This window comes from Lipotes vexillifer, unplaced genomic scaffold (assembly GCF_000442215.2).
Source record: "Lipotes vexillifer unplaced genomic scaffold, Lipotes_vexillifer_v1.1 scaffold419, whole genome shotgun sequence".
Lineage (NCBI taxonomy): Eukaryota > Metazoa > Chordata > Mammalia > Artiodactyla > Lipotidae > Lipotes > Lipotes vexillifer.
Genome location: NW_006786333.1, coordinates 32,775 through 50,819, shown reverse-complemented (window position 1 = coordinate 50,819; position 18,045 = coordinate 32,775). Strand labels below are relative to the sequence as shown.

Below are 18,045 nucleotides of genomic sequence, written 5' to 3'. Positions count from 1 at the left end.
CCCGTGTCCCCTGCATCGGCAGGCAGACTCTCAACCACTGCGCCACCAGGGAAGCCCGCTTTGACAGTTTTGAGGAGTTTTTGTAGAATGTCTTTCACTTGGGATGTGACTATGTTTTTCTCATTATTAAACTGGGATTATGACTTTGGGAATCCCCATGGATGTGTTCTTTCAATAAGGGAGGCGATTCTTTAAATTTAGCTATCATTTCTCACTTATAAACTGGTATTATTTTTTTGTGTGTTTGTTTTTCAGTGATCAGGTTACTGTATACAGGTCTCCTCATTGGTTTCCATTAGCATACAATACTTTTGGAGGTCACCTCTTGCAAACGAATTTAACTAAAACAAAGATATCTGTCTTCATTTCAAGAATATTAGTGCCTGTAGTGCCACCAAAAGGCAATTATCACTCACTTTGAGATTTAGCTTATTAGAGACAGAGTGCTAAAGGAAGCAGGTTAATTCTTGGTCATGGTTATTTTCCCTTTAAAAATGAGAGGTGTAGGCTGCAGCTAAGGCTTCGTAATGATGTGTTCAGTGTTCACAGGCTGTGTTTCTTGTGTGGTTTCAGAGAAAAACACTTTTTGAACATGGGATTTTTCACCCTTTCCCTATTATCTCAAGCTTCCCCTGCTGGGTCTATCGGGTGATTATGTCTGATTCAGTAGTCTGTAATACTCTCATTGCACTTGGAAGTGTTGCATACAAATCATCCATTAAAAGCGTAGACAAGAAGGTATCATTGAATGCTGTTTTCAGATTCGGTAGATGATTTTCAGTTTTGTGTAGCTTCAGAGAAGGCATCCCTGCAAACTACTTTCCTTTAAAAATGTCTTTAACTTCCTCACTAATTCATAAATTCATTTTTCCTTAAACAGAACTTCATTATTTCCCTTTCTCTTTTGTACACTGTCATAGTAAATCAGAGACTCAAAAGTTCTTTAATGTCATGGGTAGCACCATTTTATTTTTGAATCTGTCATTTTGTTGTGCAAAAGTTCCACAACTATATCTGGGTGAGATGAAATATAGTCTTAGTGTACAATACGTTTTAGGTCATAGCTTTTTGACCCAGGTTGTCACAGAAAGAGAAAATAGGACGTAGTTTAAGTTTGGTGTCACTAAATATACCAAACTTTTGAAATAGATTCCTTGTATATGTAAACTTGCTTCCTAATTTTTCTGATATTAAATATTTGTCTTCTTTTATTTCTAGTCAGAGCACTATGTAGAAATATTATTCTGTAAATAGTATCAACTTCCTAGAGCAGAGCCAGAACTGGATACCATTATATAACCTTAAAAATACTTGAATATGGATAAACAACAAGTTCCTACTGTACAGCACAGGGAACTATATTCATTATCCTATGATAAACCATAATGGAAAAGAATATAAGAAAAGAATGCTTATATATGTATAGCTGAATCACTTTGCTGTACAGCAGAAATTAACACACCATTGTAAATCAACTATACTCCAATAAAAAAATTACTTGATTATGCATTCACTTACTAAATATCAGTGAATTCACATTTGTTTAGAAAATGCTACATTCTTACTAGTTACACAATGATTAAATATAGAATAATAATTGTAATACAAAATAATTTATGTGTCATTTTACAAAACGAAAATATGTTCATCTAAATTTTAGGATAATAGTTTCTTTTTTGAGAGCTAAATATTTGCAAGTAGGTTCTAAACTTGAAGCTGCTTTGAAAGTTATCAAGTGAATGAAAGTAAAACAGTAGATTTTCACATTGACTTTGGATTTTGCACTAATAACCTTGAAATTTAATATTAAGATCAATGTATTTGTAAAGTTCATTTAGCTTGATATTTGCCTGTATATTGGCCAGGGACAACTTTAACTAAATTACTCTCATTATGCCACAGATCGGGAGTTGTCTGGGCTCTCCATCACCCAATCATTTGTTATGTTGTATGAGAGAGGTGTGCCCTTGGTTTGCTACTTAATAAAGCTACTGTGTCCTCTTTTCTTGTTGTTTTCACAGAAAAATTATTAACTACATTCCTGAATTAATTGAATGCAAAGGAGTTTCATTTCACAACTGACAGGTACTTGACTTAGAGTTTATTGTCAAACAGAGTGCTACTCAATATTTCTGACCAGCTCTACTGATGGAGTCAATAATTATGGATGAGTGACAGTGGAAGGATGTGGAAACTCTGTACTGTATCACATCAGTACTTCCCGATCTATGTGCTGTGTGGTCTCTCAGATCTTGGTTAGTGTACTCAAGGGGAAGAAAGAAGGGTTCTGAGTTTAAAAAGGTATGGCAAAATTATGTTAAGCTAGCATCAACATTTTTGTTTTTGTGTTTTTTTAAACAGCAGTAATTCTTTTTTTTTAAACATCTTTATTGGAGTATAACTGCTTTACAATTGTGTTAGTTTCCGCTTTATAACAAAATGAATCAGCTATACATATACATATCTCCTCCCTCTTGCATCTCCTTCCTACCCTCCCTATCCCACCCCTCTATAGGTGGTCACAAACCACCGAGCAGATCAAAACAGCAGTAATTCTTAAAATATTTTATATACTAAAAGAATTGACAGGCTGACTCAGTCAGTGGTAGAGTTGGGCAGTGGTTATGGGTAAACTATGCAGGATTTCTCAAAAATTTTTACTTATGGAATACCTATATTATTTTATTTTTTAAAATAGACCCTATTAACTTTAATCAGAATACTGGTGTTTGGATACAGTATGGGAAATACTGATATAGACATGGAATTTTAAAGCTACCTCTGGATTCAGATACAATAGCAAAACATAGTTACCTGGATCATATACTTTGGGACTTTTATGGCTTTTATTGTTTTCACTGAATTGTTCTTTGGTGTGACTTCATTGGACTATATTCAAGGACACTTCAGGAAACAGTCCTATTGAGTTCTTTACTTTGTCTAATGAAAGGATACATAGACATTAGCAAGAGCATAAAACTTATGGCAGATTATATTTTCCTAAAATGACCTCAATAATATTTCCCAATTCCATATACTTTTATGCATGTGACTTTGTCACTCCATTAAAATGTGGATCTATTTCTCCAACCCCATAAATCTGGGTGGGATTTGTGACTGCTTTGGTAGAAGTAAACATTATGCCTTCAGAGGCCAGGTGGTAAGAAGCCTTTCAGCCTCTACCAGGGTCTTTTGGAATGTTTGCTTTGGACATGCTATCACAAAGACCCCAGAATCAATGCTGTGTGAAACCCAAATGACATGGAGAGACCATGAATGGTGTTTGGCTGGCAGCCCCTGTGAAATGGTAGTGGATGGCCATCTCAGATCGCTGTAGCCCCAGTGAACATCTGAGTGAAGTTTCACGAGAAACACTGCGTGAGAGCTACCCTACTGTATTCAATCAACCAACCACAATGTGAGAAACAATAATAAATTATTTTTCTAAGGCACTAGGTTTTGGAGTGGTGTGGTTACACTGCAGCAGGTAACAGGACAGAACCTGAATGAATAAAGCACTCATGTTTTAACTCCATTTTATGGCTGTACCCTTATTTCTCCTTTGACTCAATTCTCGTATGTTTTGCATTAAAATATCTAGTTTATATTTTATCCATGTTTGTAAAGTGCCTTAAAGTTATTTTGTAAAAAGGTTGAATGTACATAATGCTCCATGTAAAAAATCACATCATGTCCAAGTCCAAAAATATATATTAATCCACTTACCTTTTCTGAGATTTAAAAAGAAAACAGAAAGATACTAAGAAACAGCATTATACTCTTGGTCTCAAGGAAATAGAGATTTGGTGAGAAAGAGTCCCAACAAGTAGAAAAAAAAAAATGTTTGGTTGTATAGAGTTATTCAGCTTATCCAAGCTATGCATGCAAATCTACTTGAGAAAAAAAAAATCACACAATGCTAAACAGGTCTTATACTTTAGCATGTAAAAGAATAAAGAACTATGTTTCTGACCTCTGAGGCATTCTTTTTCAGAATGATGAGGTATCAGGTGATGGTGACATATAAATTAAAATGTCTGAATTCTTAAATTAGTAACTAATAGAATTCCTGGTTCATTTATCTCAAAAAGTTGCAATATCTAGTTTACCAAATATGGAAACTAGAAATTGCCTTTATATAATAACAAAGACATCTTATTGTTCAGGAAACAATGCAGAAAATTTAAATAGCATAAAAATTGGTAAAAACAAATGCATTTTACATATGACTACGAGGCATTTATTAAAGAATATTTCTTCCTTTCTACTGAAGATTCCTTTTAATTTTTTTCTCAAGTATTAAAATAGCTCATTTGCTTTTGCCTTTAAAGAAATCAAGACTATGTTTTAAAGGAGCATGGTTTCTATAGTTTTACATTAGGCAAGAGCAAATGAAATGACTGCAAATTGTCCTACACAAAGAAGATGAAGTACCCAAATGATGCCAGTATGAAATCCTCGGTCTTTTACAAGGAATATATGGAAGGCTGACAATACCAAATTATCTTTGCGTATATGTAACTGTTTAAAGAAGAGATTATATTTTTCAAGTTCATATAAATGCTCATAGTATTTATACTTAAATAAAAATATATCAATGCATCTTTGTATAGGAAAACATTTAGTCAAATGTTTAATCAAATTCTGGGACATTTAGCCCTGCAGGGGCAGAGATTTTATATGTCCAGAGCAGTGCAGGGGCCTGGGCTGCACCAGTACTCCAAAGGGTGTGTCAGCAATGTTGAACATTTGAAATTCTCTCTAACATCCTACCAGTTTTACAGTGGAACTTCAGGTTTTGAATGGGGCAGGGTGGAGATGGGAGGGTAAGTTGGGAGGTGGTAGACAATAAAGTGAACCTACAATCTAATTTCATCGTGACTGATTTCTGTTTTTACTGTTTCCTCACCTCTTTCAGAAATAACTTGCTGATAAATCAATAACCTGGAAATCTTCACTTTATACAAGAAATGTATGTCTATTTTTTTTATTAATTTGCTTTTTACTAGTGAATTCCACCACATACCTATAACAGTCCCTGGCACTTAGTAGGTGCACAGTCAATATCTGTTCACCCAGGTTATAATAATCATAGCTAATCCTTCAATGTCAATTGCTATGTGCTAAGCACTGTAGTAATTATCTTCCATATATTAGCTGATTTAATTGTCACGACAACGTGATGAAGTAGGTCCTGTTGTTATCCCCATTTCCTAGATAAGAAACTGAGTCACAGGGCATAACTAAGCTGAGATCCCATATCTCACTAGAGGTAGAAAAGGAATTCTAGCCCAGGCATTCTGATTGCAGAGAGACCAGCCACACCGCATTGCCTTTCGGAAAGTGAAGTTCTAAGATGTGAGAGGTGGCTGTTTATTTACACATCCCTTTAGGAGAATTGGAGAGATTGATCTGAGTGGGAAGATCAAACTGGGGAGCATTTAGGTAGTTCTGCAGAGGAGTGGGTGGCACTTGAGAAACAAGAAGTGATGTTGTTTTGAATAATTACTTTCCTTACTCGGGTCATAGAAGGTCTTGCACAAAAGCCTCCTGCATCAGATTGAGTGGAAGATATAGTTGTCTTGATTGCCGAGTGGGCTGAAGTGACAGAATAAATGACCTCACTAGAGCTGTATCGCTCTCCAGGAGCCAGATGCATGGAAAACCAGGGGAATTTTAGGGTAATTTGAACAATATTTGCAGTGGCGGCAGCACAAGGCTCTTTCTTCACAGCAGGCAGCAGTAGCTTGGAGTCTTTTTTAGGGCTCTGCTCATATCACCTAAAACTTACAAAGCTTAACTGACTGCCAGGATAATTAACCCCCCTGCATACTGGAGGTTCTTTTAGATCCACTTCCGATACATTAAGGAAAAGAAAGAAAATAATCATTTTCAGGTTGGGCAGCCTGGCCCTTGGATGCTGATATATGGCAAATTGCAACCCAATAGGAAATGAAGCCACATTTCTTAAGAACAATTTTGCAAGAAACCTATTAATTTTCCCCTTTTGAGTGTGTAAAATTGTAATATACTTTACAGATTTTATTATTTACAATGCCTCAAAGTGGGGGGTTGAAATTAGAATCGTGGTACATTGACACCAGAAGAGATCCATTGCAGCTAAACTAACCCTCTCATTTTATATGAATCATAACTACCATACAAACCTATGACGTATGTCTGAATGAAATACTAAGTAAATTGTTCTGTACTTTGAGATTGCCTACTGATCTTAATGCTTGCTCAAGCCTTCTATCTAGTGTAAGTAATTCAAATCCTTTTCACTTAAATGAAAATGCTCAAGGAGCTTTGTGGATCTCAAATCCATGGCATGATTTTCACTGAATAGTTACAAGAAATAACAAGTAACTTCTATATCAATGAAAGGTTTATAGTGCTTTAGCTTATCAACATGGGTCCACATCCATCATAAGAAAAAAAATAACTGTTGGCATTGGGTATTTTTAACAACAAAACCAAGCCACATAGCATGGAGAACATTACTCCTGAAAGACACTGAAGTCTTCTAATGTATTATTGCATTAATCCAGATTGCATACCAGCTGTGCAATTTATGGTCCATCCTTAGTATGGAATATTATTCAGTCTCTTAAAAGGAATGAATGAAATATACCCATTAGCTTTCCACGTGATAATAGAGATGTTTTAAAATGTGATCTAATACTAATCATTTGAATATGGTGATATGAACAGGAAGAAAAAAATGGAAGAATATATACCAGCTAGTTAAAATAAATTGCCTGGTTGGGGGTGTAAGTGGGCATGGGGATAGGAATAAATGTGCAGAGAAAGGGCAGCAAAGCAAAGAGAAAAGAAGAAAAATGCTTCACCTTAAAACATATGAAATACACATTTCAAATTGCATATGCATGTAGAAAAGACATGTTAAAAAAGAATGTCACACTTCCTCTATACCCAAAAGAACATAATTATAAACAGGAATATTATCCTTATATGATATGAGTTTATAGCTATGGAACAGTGGAATATGCTCTAGACTGAGAGGCAGAAAGTTTGGGTATGAATCCAGTCCCTTTAACTTCCTATCTGAGAGAGTCTGAGCAAGCTCCTCAGAGTTTCCATGGGGGGAGCGGAAGCAGCTATGACTTTCAGTTTAAACACTGATTTTTCAATTTCCTAGCTGTGTGACACTGAGCACTTATCACATTAAAAAATGAGGATAAAATTGCATATATTACTGTAAGAATTAAATGAGATCACACAATTTAACAATTGAAATCTATATCAAATTTCAGGAAGAAGTCTTTTTTTCCCTTTAAATGCCATCTTCCAGTTATTTCTCTCATATCTGTAGTCTAAAACCTAAAAGTTTTAAGTTTGAACACTGCATGATGACTTAACAACCCCTATTAAGTGTTATGTTATTTCGTACACTTTGTAAGTGCTATAGTTGTAGTGACTGGGGAAATTAATATGCACCAAATTGATCTGAGAGGCTTCATACTAGGGGTCTTGAATCACGGGCAGAATTTGCACGGGAGAAGACGTTCTAGGTAGCAGAAAAATCTGAACAATAGGTACTCTTTCTGATCCATACTGAATCAATAATTCACATTCTCCTCAAAGATTTCATGTTGGAAAAATTAGAGGATAATCTTGACACGTAGAAAAGGCTCATATTTTGTAAGTAATTGAAGATGGGTGCAATAACTTTAAATATATGGAAAATTAAGAAATGCAGGGTTATCATTTAATTGGGGGGGCATTGAATTAAAAAGGACTGAAGAAATGATGCCATCATCAAATGAGTATGTATAGACTGTTGGTTATGCCTAGCATGAAGATTGTGGACTATTTGCTTAGAGACTTTCTTGTACGTTTTTAAATTGCTATATTGTGTGCAAATATATTTTTCCTAACCACAGTGTAATCAATCAACTAACAGATTTTTTAATTAGGGGATTATAGTGTCTCCAGTTAATAACAAGTTTATACACAGTAAGGGAATTTATCTTACACTTCTTTGGTGTCCATTCATCTCATTGTTTGAGACCCACCTTAAAGTATTAAGATCTTTGATTGAATCCCTTGAAATACTATAACCCTTCTCCCAACCCCAGCTGCTCGTGAAGAAGAGTTTGAAAATTAATATTTATTAATGAATTTGTGATACATGTTAGAGGTTGAGGAGACTGAATTTCAAATCCTAATATTTATTCCTCTCACTGTCAAATGGTACGTGAGGAATAACAGACAAATGGAAAATAAAGCACTACTTTATTACTTCTTTGGCAACTTCCTTACAAATCCCCAAAGATCCACCCTGGAAAAACTGAGTTGAAGCCATATTACGAGCTCAAGGCTACACTGGTAAAGCCTAATTCTTCTCCCTGCTCCACTTCATCAATTTGAGATTGTTGGGCCATCTCTTCCACCTAAACTGCATGATGTTAGAGATAAGCATGGAGAGCTTCACCTGAGAAAGCTGGCTCACCCAATATGCTTCCAGTATGGAGTATCTAAAGCAAAAGAGCAAAAGCCAGGCTGTTCAGAGGGTTCAGACTCTCTTATCACCTCAATCACAAGGTCACAAAACAGAAGAAGGCAGTGACATTGATTCACGAACCAAAAAAGAAAAGGTATCTGCCTTAAAGGAAGAACGTAACTTGGTACAATGAATATCTTGAGCTCGGGATAACTAATTGCAATACAATGTGATAAATTTCAAAATAGGTAAGTACTGGATGGAATGATGACACAAAAGTAGAGCTGATTAATTCCTTGTGTGAAACCAGAAAGGCTTCATAGAGAAAGGTACATTAGGTATAAGCAGATGTTTGTCAGAGTAATGATGATAACAAGGAGGAAGCTCCAGAAATAGGGGATTTGGTAAACCATAGAAAGTCTTGGGAAAAATAAACAGTTTAGCAGAACTAAAGAAACACATAGGGCAAATGTGACAACCAGGGGGGTAGGTTCTCTTTATCTCACAGACTTTGAGTGGGTTTAAATTTTTTCATGTTAATTAAGTGTGTGGTGTGTGGGCATTTGAAGGCGTGGGTGATGTCCACACCGTGGGGCAGTGTCACTTGGGGATGGGGTGAGCCCCCAGGCAGCGGGTCACACTGGGTCCTGCTGAGGCAGAGCTGCTGGGCCTCAGGGGACATGGCTTCATTGCACTCCTCCATATGAGGGCTCGGGAGCTGCACATTGGAAGTGTGTTTCCAGCAGCTGTATGTACTTTTGTATGTACTTTTCAGTTCAGCATCTTAACACATTCCTGTCATTGTAATGTTCATTTTTGGTTTTGTGGGGTTTTTTTTGTCGTACGCGGGCCTCTCACTGTTGTGGCCTCTCCCGTTGCAGAGCACAGGCTCCGGACTCACAGGCTCAGCGGCCATGGCTCACGGGCCCAGCCTCTCCGCGGCATGTGGGATCTTCCCGGACCGGGGCACGAACCCGTGTCCCCTGCATTGGCAGGCGGACTCTCAACCACTGTGCCACCAGGGAAGCCCCATTTTTGTATTTTTTAAACCGAGCCCAGTGAAAACTTTTTTTGAGCCCTTTTTCTTGTTGATTATAGAAACAGGGGGCAAGTGCTATGAGGCATTTATGCAATAAATATATATTTATACGTGTGCACACACCTGTTTTTTTTTTTTTTTTTTAAGAGAGATCCTTACCTAATAAAAAAGTAAGTGAGCAGTTATGAGAAGGTCTGAAATCTCATACTAAAGAATACAAGTTTCACCCAATGATGTCTATGGGAGGGCTAGTGAAAACAAGATTCAGGATTTAAGGTTTTCCCTACTGATATGAATAATTGCTTATATCTAAAGATGTTATTATGTATATATTTCTGTAGTATTAGTTCCTATAGTTGCTGTAACAAATTATCAAAAAATATCAATAATCTTGTGACAAATTATCAACAAACTTGGTGGCTTAAAGCAATATACATTTATTGTTTTACAGTTTTAGAGGTTAGAAGTCCAAACTGGGTCTCCCGGGGCTAAAATAAAAGTACAGCAGGGCTGACTTCCTTCTAGGAGCTCTGGGGGAGAATCCATTTCCTTGCCATTCTCAGCTTACAGGAGCTGCCCATGTTCCTTGACTTGTGGACTGTTTCCATCTTCAAAGCCAGCAATGTGTGATTGAGTATGCCTCGTATGGCACTGCTTTAACAGGCTCCCTCTTCTGCCTCTATCTTTTGTTTATAAGGAAACTTGTGATTACATGGGACCAACCTGAAAAATCCAGGATAATTTCCTCACATTAAAGTTAGAGGACTAGCTGTTAGCTGGTTAATTCTCCTCTCCATGTAACCTAACATATTCATGTGTTCTGAAGATTAGGGTGTGGGCAATTTGGGAAGACCATTATTCTACCCACCACACATAATTTGTATACACTGATTGAACAGATTACATTTTTAGTATCTTATTCCAATAGCACTGTCCTATAATGATAATGATAATAATAGGTCATATAAGAGATCAAAAGATCAAATAAAAAGTTATCACAAATACTCTAAAAATGTTTAAGACATTGGCAGGCAACTCATCTTTCTAGAGAAATGCCTCAGCCAAGCAGTAGAAAAATTCATTCAGATATCATTTTATTTGTTAGTGTAAGATGTGACAGACTTCACTTGAACAGCTGGAGAAATTAAGTTAAAATCACAACATTTAGTGTATTGGCACACTTTTACAGGTATGTGTAGGAAAATTACATATTTTTTGAAGTAAAATCACTGCTTCTACATTTTAATGAGAAAACTTGAAGATAGATAGAAGCATTACATTTTAGCAGATATGCCTTAATAGAGGAAAACTGTCAGAAGATAGATCCAGTGTGAAAGTTTATACAGTTCCCAGTGATTTCTTTGTTATAAATAACATTTTTAAATGTGTACTTTTCTGAACAGAAAAAAATAGCAATTCACTTTATGAATACTTTCATATTTTCAATGCCCTTTTAAAAATAGTAAGTTAAAAGAGAATATTGTGATGTGAACTACAATATTTCTAAATTTAAAAAAAAATAAAGAACTCAAATATGCTAGTCTAATGAGATACAATATTTTTCACTACACTGAAAGGTTATGGAACAGAGTACTTCAGATTTATATACACAATTTTTACATTTACAGGCATGAACAATATTATATTTTGACACATTTATGTACTACTGAATAAGCATTTGAAATCACAATCTGTGAAATAAGTATAGAAAGAGCATATACCTCATTCTGATGTTAACCTAAAAACAGAACAGAAATGTTTAGTTTTGTTTTTTTTTTTTTGTGAAGTTTTGTGTTTTTATAGACTATTAGAATAGAAAATGGATATAACAAATACAGGTCTAAGTTGTTTCGGTAGAAATTTAAGCTCAGAACAATTCACAGAATGGTAAGATGTGTTTATTCAATTGTTTGTTTTATCTCTAATTTCCCATCTAGTTTACAAAACAACGAGCTTGCTCAAAATATGTCTCATTGTTACAACCGTCATTCCCTTTTTACTGTTTTATATTCTACCTCTTCATTCTCTTATGTTCCACTTTCTGTAACGGAGCTCATTACCAAGGTGATAGGGGACTAGTTTCAAAGGCAACATGAATCAAGAAAATATCAAGCCAGTGGTTTCCTTCAGGACATTCATATATGTTTTGTGTTAGAAAGAAAATCTTTCCTTGGGTGCAGTGATATCACTCTGAGAAACCAATTACTTTCCAAATATCTGCAATACTATTTTTGACCTAGCTAACTAAGTCATGTAGGAAGGCTTACTATAGCTATATGGTATAATTTTATCTCGTATTATCTACAGTTCTTACACAGTAAACAGAAAAATGGACTTAAAATATTTGATTAGTATTAACAATTGAACTATTTGTTTGAGTCATTTTTATACATTGGCCATCCACAGCTTGGCTTCTTTATTTCTGTGTAGCAATAATGATCCATAGTTCTCTCTGTTTACCTCAAACATCCAAAACAACAAGGGACATTTTTGAACAATCTATAATATTCTTCTTGGATCTAAAAAAAAAAAGAAAAAGAAGAAAGTAAGGAATGTGAAACATAACTGTAACAATCACATCAAATTATTTTCAAATCACAACAAATTGTTATATTTGGTTTTCAAAATTATTGTTGCTTTCTGATTATCTGTCAGAATACGCTCAAGTGAATGTAAGCTGTATTTATACTCCTACTAGCAAGTTTTTTAAAAGCACATTTCCCTATGAACAGCTAAGCATTCTGATTATTTTGACACTAAAATGTACTGCACTTAGGCAATAAAGGCACAAGTCATAAATCTATGAGAATGAGAATTTTTATCAATTTGGTAACTGATGCTACATAAATATGCTATAAGGTTGACAAAAATAACAAATTGCTTACCTTTCTAGATAAAACACACAGGAATAAGAAGATGAACATCCCCTGGAAGGCATTGCTGACGGTGAAGAGGTAAGCTGTCACCACCGATGCATGTACAACATGGAGCACTCCAAAGATCCAGGTGGTGCCAAGGAGGAACAGGAGAGCAAGGGCTCCTCTGGCACAAGACCTAGAATAAATTTGCAATGTTCCAGCTAAGAAAGCTATGCATACTTAACGTATCCTCATATTCCTCAAATTATGTGGGAAGTCAGTTTTTGAATAACCAAGAAATCTTCAGTAAAGACCAACAATTTTGAAACTGACAAATTATGCTATAGTTTTATGGGACAGGCTAGGGTATACTAGTGTACTGTGGCTGGGATGTGCTTCCAAATTCAAGGCAGCATTTTTAAAATCTGGTATTTTTCAAGGAATTTCCTTAATCCTAAAATATTTTCATCTGTGTGTATGCTTTTTTTTTTGCGGTACACGGGCCTCTCACTGTTGTGGCCTCTCCCGTTGGAGAGCACAGGCTCCGGACGCGCAGGCTCAGCGGCCATGGCTCACGGGCCCAGCTGCTCCGCGGCACGTGGGATCTTCCAGGACCGGGGCACGAACCCGTGTCCCCTGCATCGGCAGGCGGACTCTCAACCACTGCGCCACCAGGGAAGCCCTGTGTGTATGCTTTGATCTCAAATCTAATGTTGCAGGAACTCCCAAAGATAAGACAGATAGCTGTTAGGAAGTATTCTCCCTAAAAAACCTTGAAGAGTATACCATGTGGATTTAGGTCAGCACATGGGCAGGACATCAAAGAATACTTCTGCTTTCCTTTCAGGCTTAGTAGAGAACATGTAAAATATAAAACAAGATTTTTTTTTTTTGCCTTTGCAATACAGTTACCTCAAAATAAATTCATGTTAGAATGCTTATTTCTTAAAAAATACAGGCACATACTCACTTTTACACATTTTCAACTTATTGCCTGTGAGTTTTGGTAAAACAATATTCAATCCTGCTCACTGAGGACACTGCCTTAAAATGAGGTAACTAATACTTATTTTCTCATTCATTCTTAGTGCAATCATTCTTTGCTGCAGAAGATGTTTTTGCAGTGTACCACAGAAAATGAGTCATTCTCAACTTTATTAAAGCCAGCAAACTACATGTAACTATGAATGGTGAGGAGTAAAAGAAAGTAATCAATCAAACAATTGCTAAATCCTAACTATAAATCTTGTGCAAGATATTGAAACTACAGGAGTGTTCCCAAGAGACCCAAACATCAGTTGTTTCTAATGTTCCCTACAGTACACTTCAGTTTTTCCTGAACAAACCATTTTCAGGGTCTCAATAAATCAGTTTTAAAGGGAGGGAGCTGAGGAAAAATCATGGCGGAATGCAAACTAGAAATCACAAGGAAGAAACACAGTTACTAAGCATTGAGAAGTGCTTTGCAAAAGAAGATCACTAAGGCCAACTTTTGTCTTAAAATGCAGTCAGCGTCTTTTCTTTCAAAGGGGAATATGTTCAAAAAGATTGCTTTACTTACCATTTAATCTGTGGTGATTATAGGCTTATTAAACATATTAAATACTATTTAGCAATACTATTTAGTATTTTAAATATAATGGGGGGAAGTGTGAAAAAATCATTTAAAAATTGTCCTTCCAAAAATTATTTCTACTTTAAGTTACTAAAGCTTTTAATCACTAAAGAAAATACAGCTGAAGAAATACTTACCTTATGTTTTCACAGCAACTAACTTCTGGTTTCAACCCCGCAGTGTGACGAAAAACTTTGTATATGATTACTCCAAATGCCAAGAGATTAACCTGAGAATATAAATTAATTTCAAGAGATAATTTTCATAGTAAACTAGTTACATATAAAGGAAATAAACAAATAGCAAAGATATCAAATAAATAGAAACCAGTAAATCATGGCATTTTTATGTATATTAAGAAGTACAAACCCTCCGGTAGACATATGCAAACAAATATGTGGTTGATCTTTACAATATCACTGAAAATTGTCAGTACAAATCACAGTTAGTACAATTTGCCAGATTGTATTAAGCACCTGTTCAAGAACTTCTTCAGATGTTATAATCACTTCTACAGATTGATGAATTATCATCTTCTGCCAACAATATGGTTAATATACATATTAAGATACATTTTGGTTTGAAAAACTTTATGAACACTTGAGAAATCAAATTTTTGTTCACGAAATTGTGTGCTGTTTCTTTGAAAAGAAGTTTTAGTGATACTTCTGTCAATCCTTTGAAAATTTAAACTGGAAAAGAGAAATTGAAAGGAAATTTGAAAACAACAAAACACCCTTAATTTCTACTGTTAGAAAATGTTTGAATGTACTTTCTTTTGTATGGTTCATCTAGCTATCTCTCCTAATATTATGTTGAGATTTCCTTTCCCTAAATTTAATCTCATAAACTTTCAAAATATTAATCAGTGAAATATATGTTTAAAGGCATATGCATTTTGATAAACATTTATATTCGATTATATATACTCCACAATATCGTTTATATAGAATGCACAGAATTTTTACCCCTTCTAAAATGACTGCATTATGAAAAACTTACTCTTCTTTTCTTTCCTTTTCGTATACTTTTGGAGACTTGTAAGTCATATGTGCAGTGTGAGAGGATTAATTGAGGGGTATATTTTAAATGTATATCTATTTTAACATAAGCATACTAATAATTAAAAATATTAAAATTATAGAAATAATTTGTAGGTTAATCCTTTATTGAATATACTTTATTAATCCAAACAAATTTTTCAAAACCATTTTGTAACAACAGTAGCAAAGTGCAATATTTTAATTTTCATCTAATTCTCATACTAGAATTTCAGAAATTTATAGAAAAATTCTGTTTTTTCTTCCATATTCTAAGGATTTTATATAGCTTCTAAAAATGAAATTTACTAGTTCCTATTATAAAAAGCAGTATAAAATAATGGATCAGATAATTTCATGTTGTCATATCTCCATGGAGAGGTTCTTGAGAGAAACTCTTAGAGGAATATGGATCTAGTCCCTTCTTCCTGCTTCCAAATGTTTATTACTTCAATTATATGATTAATTAATTCTAATTATGGTAAGGTTTCCATAAAAAGAAAGACTTCAGCAATTGCAGAGGGGAGATAAAATATATTTAAATTGATTCAGTTGACAAGTTTCACCGTATTGTATGCTCAAATAACGAACTGAAATGACAATTTAATAATATTTAATTTTATAAATAGTCTCTGCTACTTATGAAAGAGAGATGCATAGCATTTTCTAGGCTTCTATAGCTATAACTTCTTTAAATAAATTTGGGAACACACTTGTATTTCATTTTATAAACATATATATGTTTTTTAAAATAATAAAAAGTATTAAAATTTGGTTAGTATAAATAATATACTCGAAATATTATTGATTTGAAAATCTTCAAAGAATTTTTATGAGGTGTTTATATTGAACTTGTTAACTCAACAGAAGAGTTATAAGATAAAATAACTTTAAATGTTAAAATAATTGTTCACTAATGCATAAATTTTCTAAGTTAGTGATTTAAATTTATAATATTTATTAAACAAAGTTTGTTAAACTTCTGTTATAGATAAAACAAATTTGAAAAATAGTTGCTTATATTGTTATGGTTTCTCAGAAATAAATATACATTTTGGATATGCTTTTACATCATATGCTAAAATAGTGAAGAGTAAAAATGGAACATTCTTTATGGGTGATCTAGCTGTGGAAAGTACATGTTTTCTACATAAAAGGGAAAATGTTTACATACTTATAAAAACCACGTGCTGCTAGACAAACAAGAGACAATTCTTAGTCCATAAACTTATATTTTCGCAATTGTAAGATAAAACAGATTAAAGCATTTTTATCAAAAGGTATTATGGTTTTATGCAATGAAAACAATCACAAATACATTGATTGTATTATCAATGACAATAATACAAATATATGGAGCTTTTTATTTGCATGTATTCAAAACATTTTATAAAACATTTCATAAACTTATTAAGAAAATAGATAGTAAAAAAAACTCATACAAATATTTACAATTCTACAAACTGTGAAAAATGTTACTAAGTCACAAATTTAGACTGTTAGGAGACACAAAATGAAGGTGGACTAGAATGAAGGTTTGGGAAGTATGTCTCTTAAGATTTAGCATTTTAAACCAGACGTGATGACTGATAATGCATTAGCAGATCAAAAATGAGGAAGAAAAGCATTCTATGAAGCAAAATGGCATAGAAAAAAGCCATGAGGCTTAAGAATATGGTATGCCTTTAAGGAATTACCAGCAGTGGTGGCTGAAGTGTAGTAAACATAGGGAAGGGTAGCAGGAGATAAGGTAGACAGAAGATGAAGAGTACTTAAATTTTATCTTAAATGCAAAGGTTTTTAAATTTATTCTTTCACTCAAGAATCACTTATGCACTATAGTCCTTTTCCTCAGGGAACTTACAGTACAGTGGAGGAGATGGCCAGTCAACAGGCAAGTACAACATTATTTAGGAAGTGCCATGCAGTTGTTTGCAGAGTAGAGTAGAAGGACACAGGTGATGATACCCTAATGTATGATTTCTAAGCCAGTCTTGAGTGACCAGTAGAGCCAAAGGAGTGAAACACAAAGAAAATAAGTGATTTGTCTGGATCTCAGTTGCTGGACCTGTCTATATATACTCACTGACTCAGACTCAGTGGCTCCAAATAATATCCTTAGGCTCCATTTAACTTTTCTGCTTGGAAATCTAATGGGCATCATGAGTTAAAATGCCAAAAATTAAACTGCTATTCTTCTCCTAAAGAACCTATTTTTGCTGTAACGTATCCCACTTCACAAAAAAAAAAGTTATCTCATTTTCTAGCAGATCAAGTTTATTCATCAGCAAACCTTTCATCTCTACCTTCAAAACATACTCAGAATATGACTACCATTTACCGTCTTCACAGCTCTTATCCTGGAAGAGGCCACCATCATGCCTCTTCTGGGTTATTGCAAAAGCCTCCTAATTGGTCTCTCTGCTTGCATCCTTGCCTTCCTACAATCTTTTCTCATTACAGCAGAAAGATTGAGCCTTTTAAAATGTAAGTCAGACCACTTCTCTAGTCGGAACCCTCCAATGGTTTCCCATCTCAGAGTTAAACCTGAGGATCTCACAATAGATTCAAAGGTCTGAATTGATATACTTCTTCCCTCAAGTCCTACTTCTCTGTGCTTTGATCACTTCACTCCACTCACATTGGATTCTCTGTTCTTCCTCCAGCACACAAAGCATGACTTCAGGCCATTGTCCTTGCTGGACCTTTAGATATCCCCTTAGCTCCTTCCCTCACCACCTCTGTTTAAATGCTCTTTATCTATCTACTGCCTCCCAGTGTACCTTTGTGAAAAACTGAAAACCAAATGATAGAATCAGACTCGAATTCAATTCTATGGAAATGCAGAGCATGATCGTACTCTTTACTGTTTTGGACAATGAAAATTCTGTATGTCAACATGCTCTTTCCTTGCCTTAGTCAGTAGGAAACTGACAAAGACTTTCCTTAATTAAACCACAGTCAAGTTCCTCTGAGCCCTCTTCTCATCTAGGCCTCGACCCTGAGCTTCAGTGACCCTGGCAGTG

General features: G+C 34.8%; 1 protein-coding gene across 1 annotated transcript in view; it reads right to left on the bottom strand.

The window, feature by feature from the left end:
- Positions 1 to 11,284: 11,284 nt before the first annotated feature.
- ADGRL4 (adhesion G protein-coupled receptor L4) overlaps positions 11,285 to 18,045 on the bottom strand; it is a gene marked incomplete at its 5' end in the record, with an annotated part of 39,146 nt that continues 32,385 nt past the window's right edge. Inside the window, 3 exons of the mRNA XM_007458725.1 lie at positions 11,285 to 12,025; positions 12,392 to 12,560; positions 14,117 to 14,208. Coding sequence (XP_007458787.1) covers positions 11,963 to 12,025; positions 12,392 to 12,560; positions 14,117 to 14,208 — 324 coding nt within the window. The remainder of the gene's footprint in view (positions 12,026 to 12,391; positions 12,561 to 14,116; positions 14,209 to 18,045) is intronic.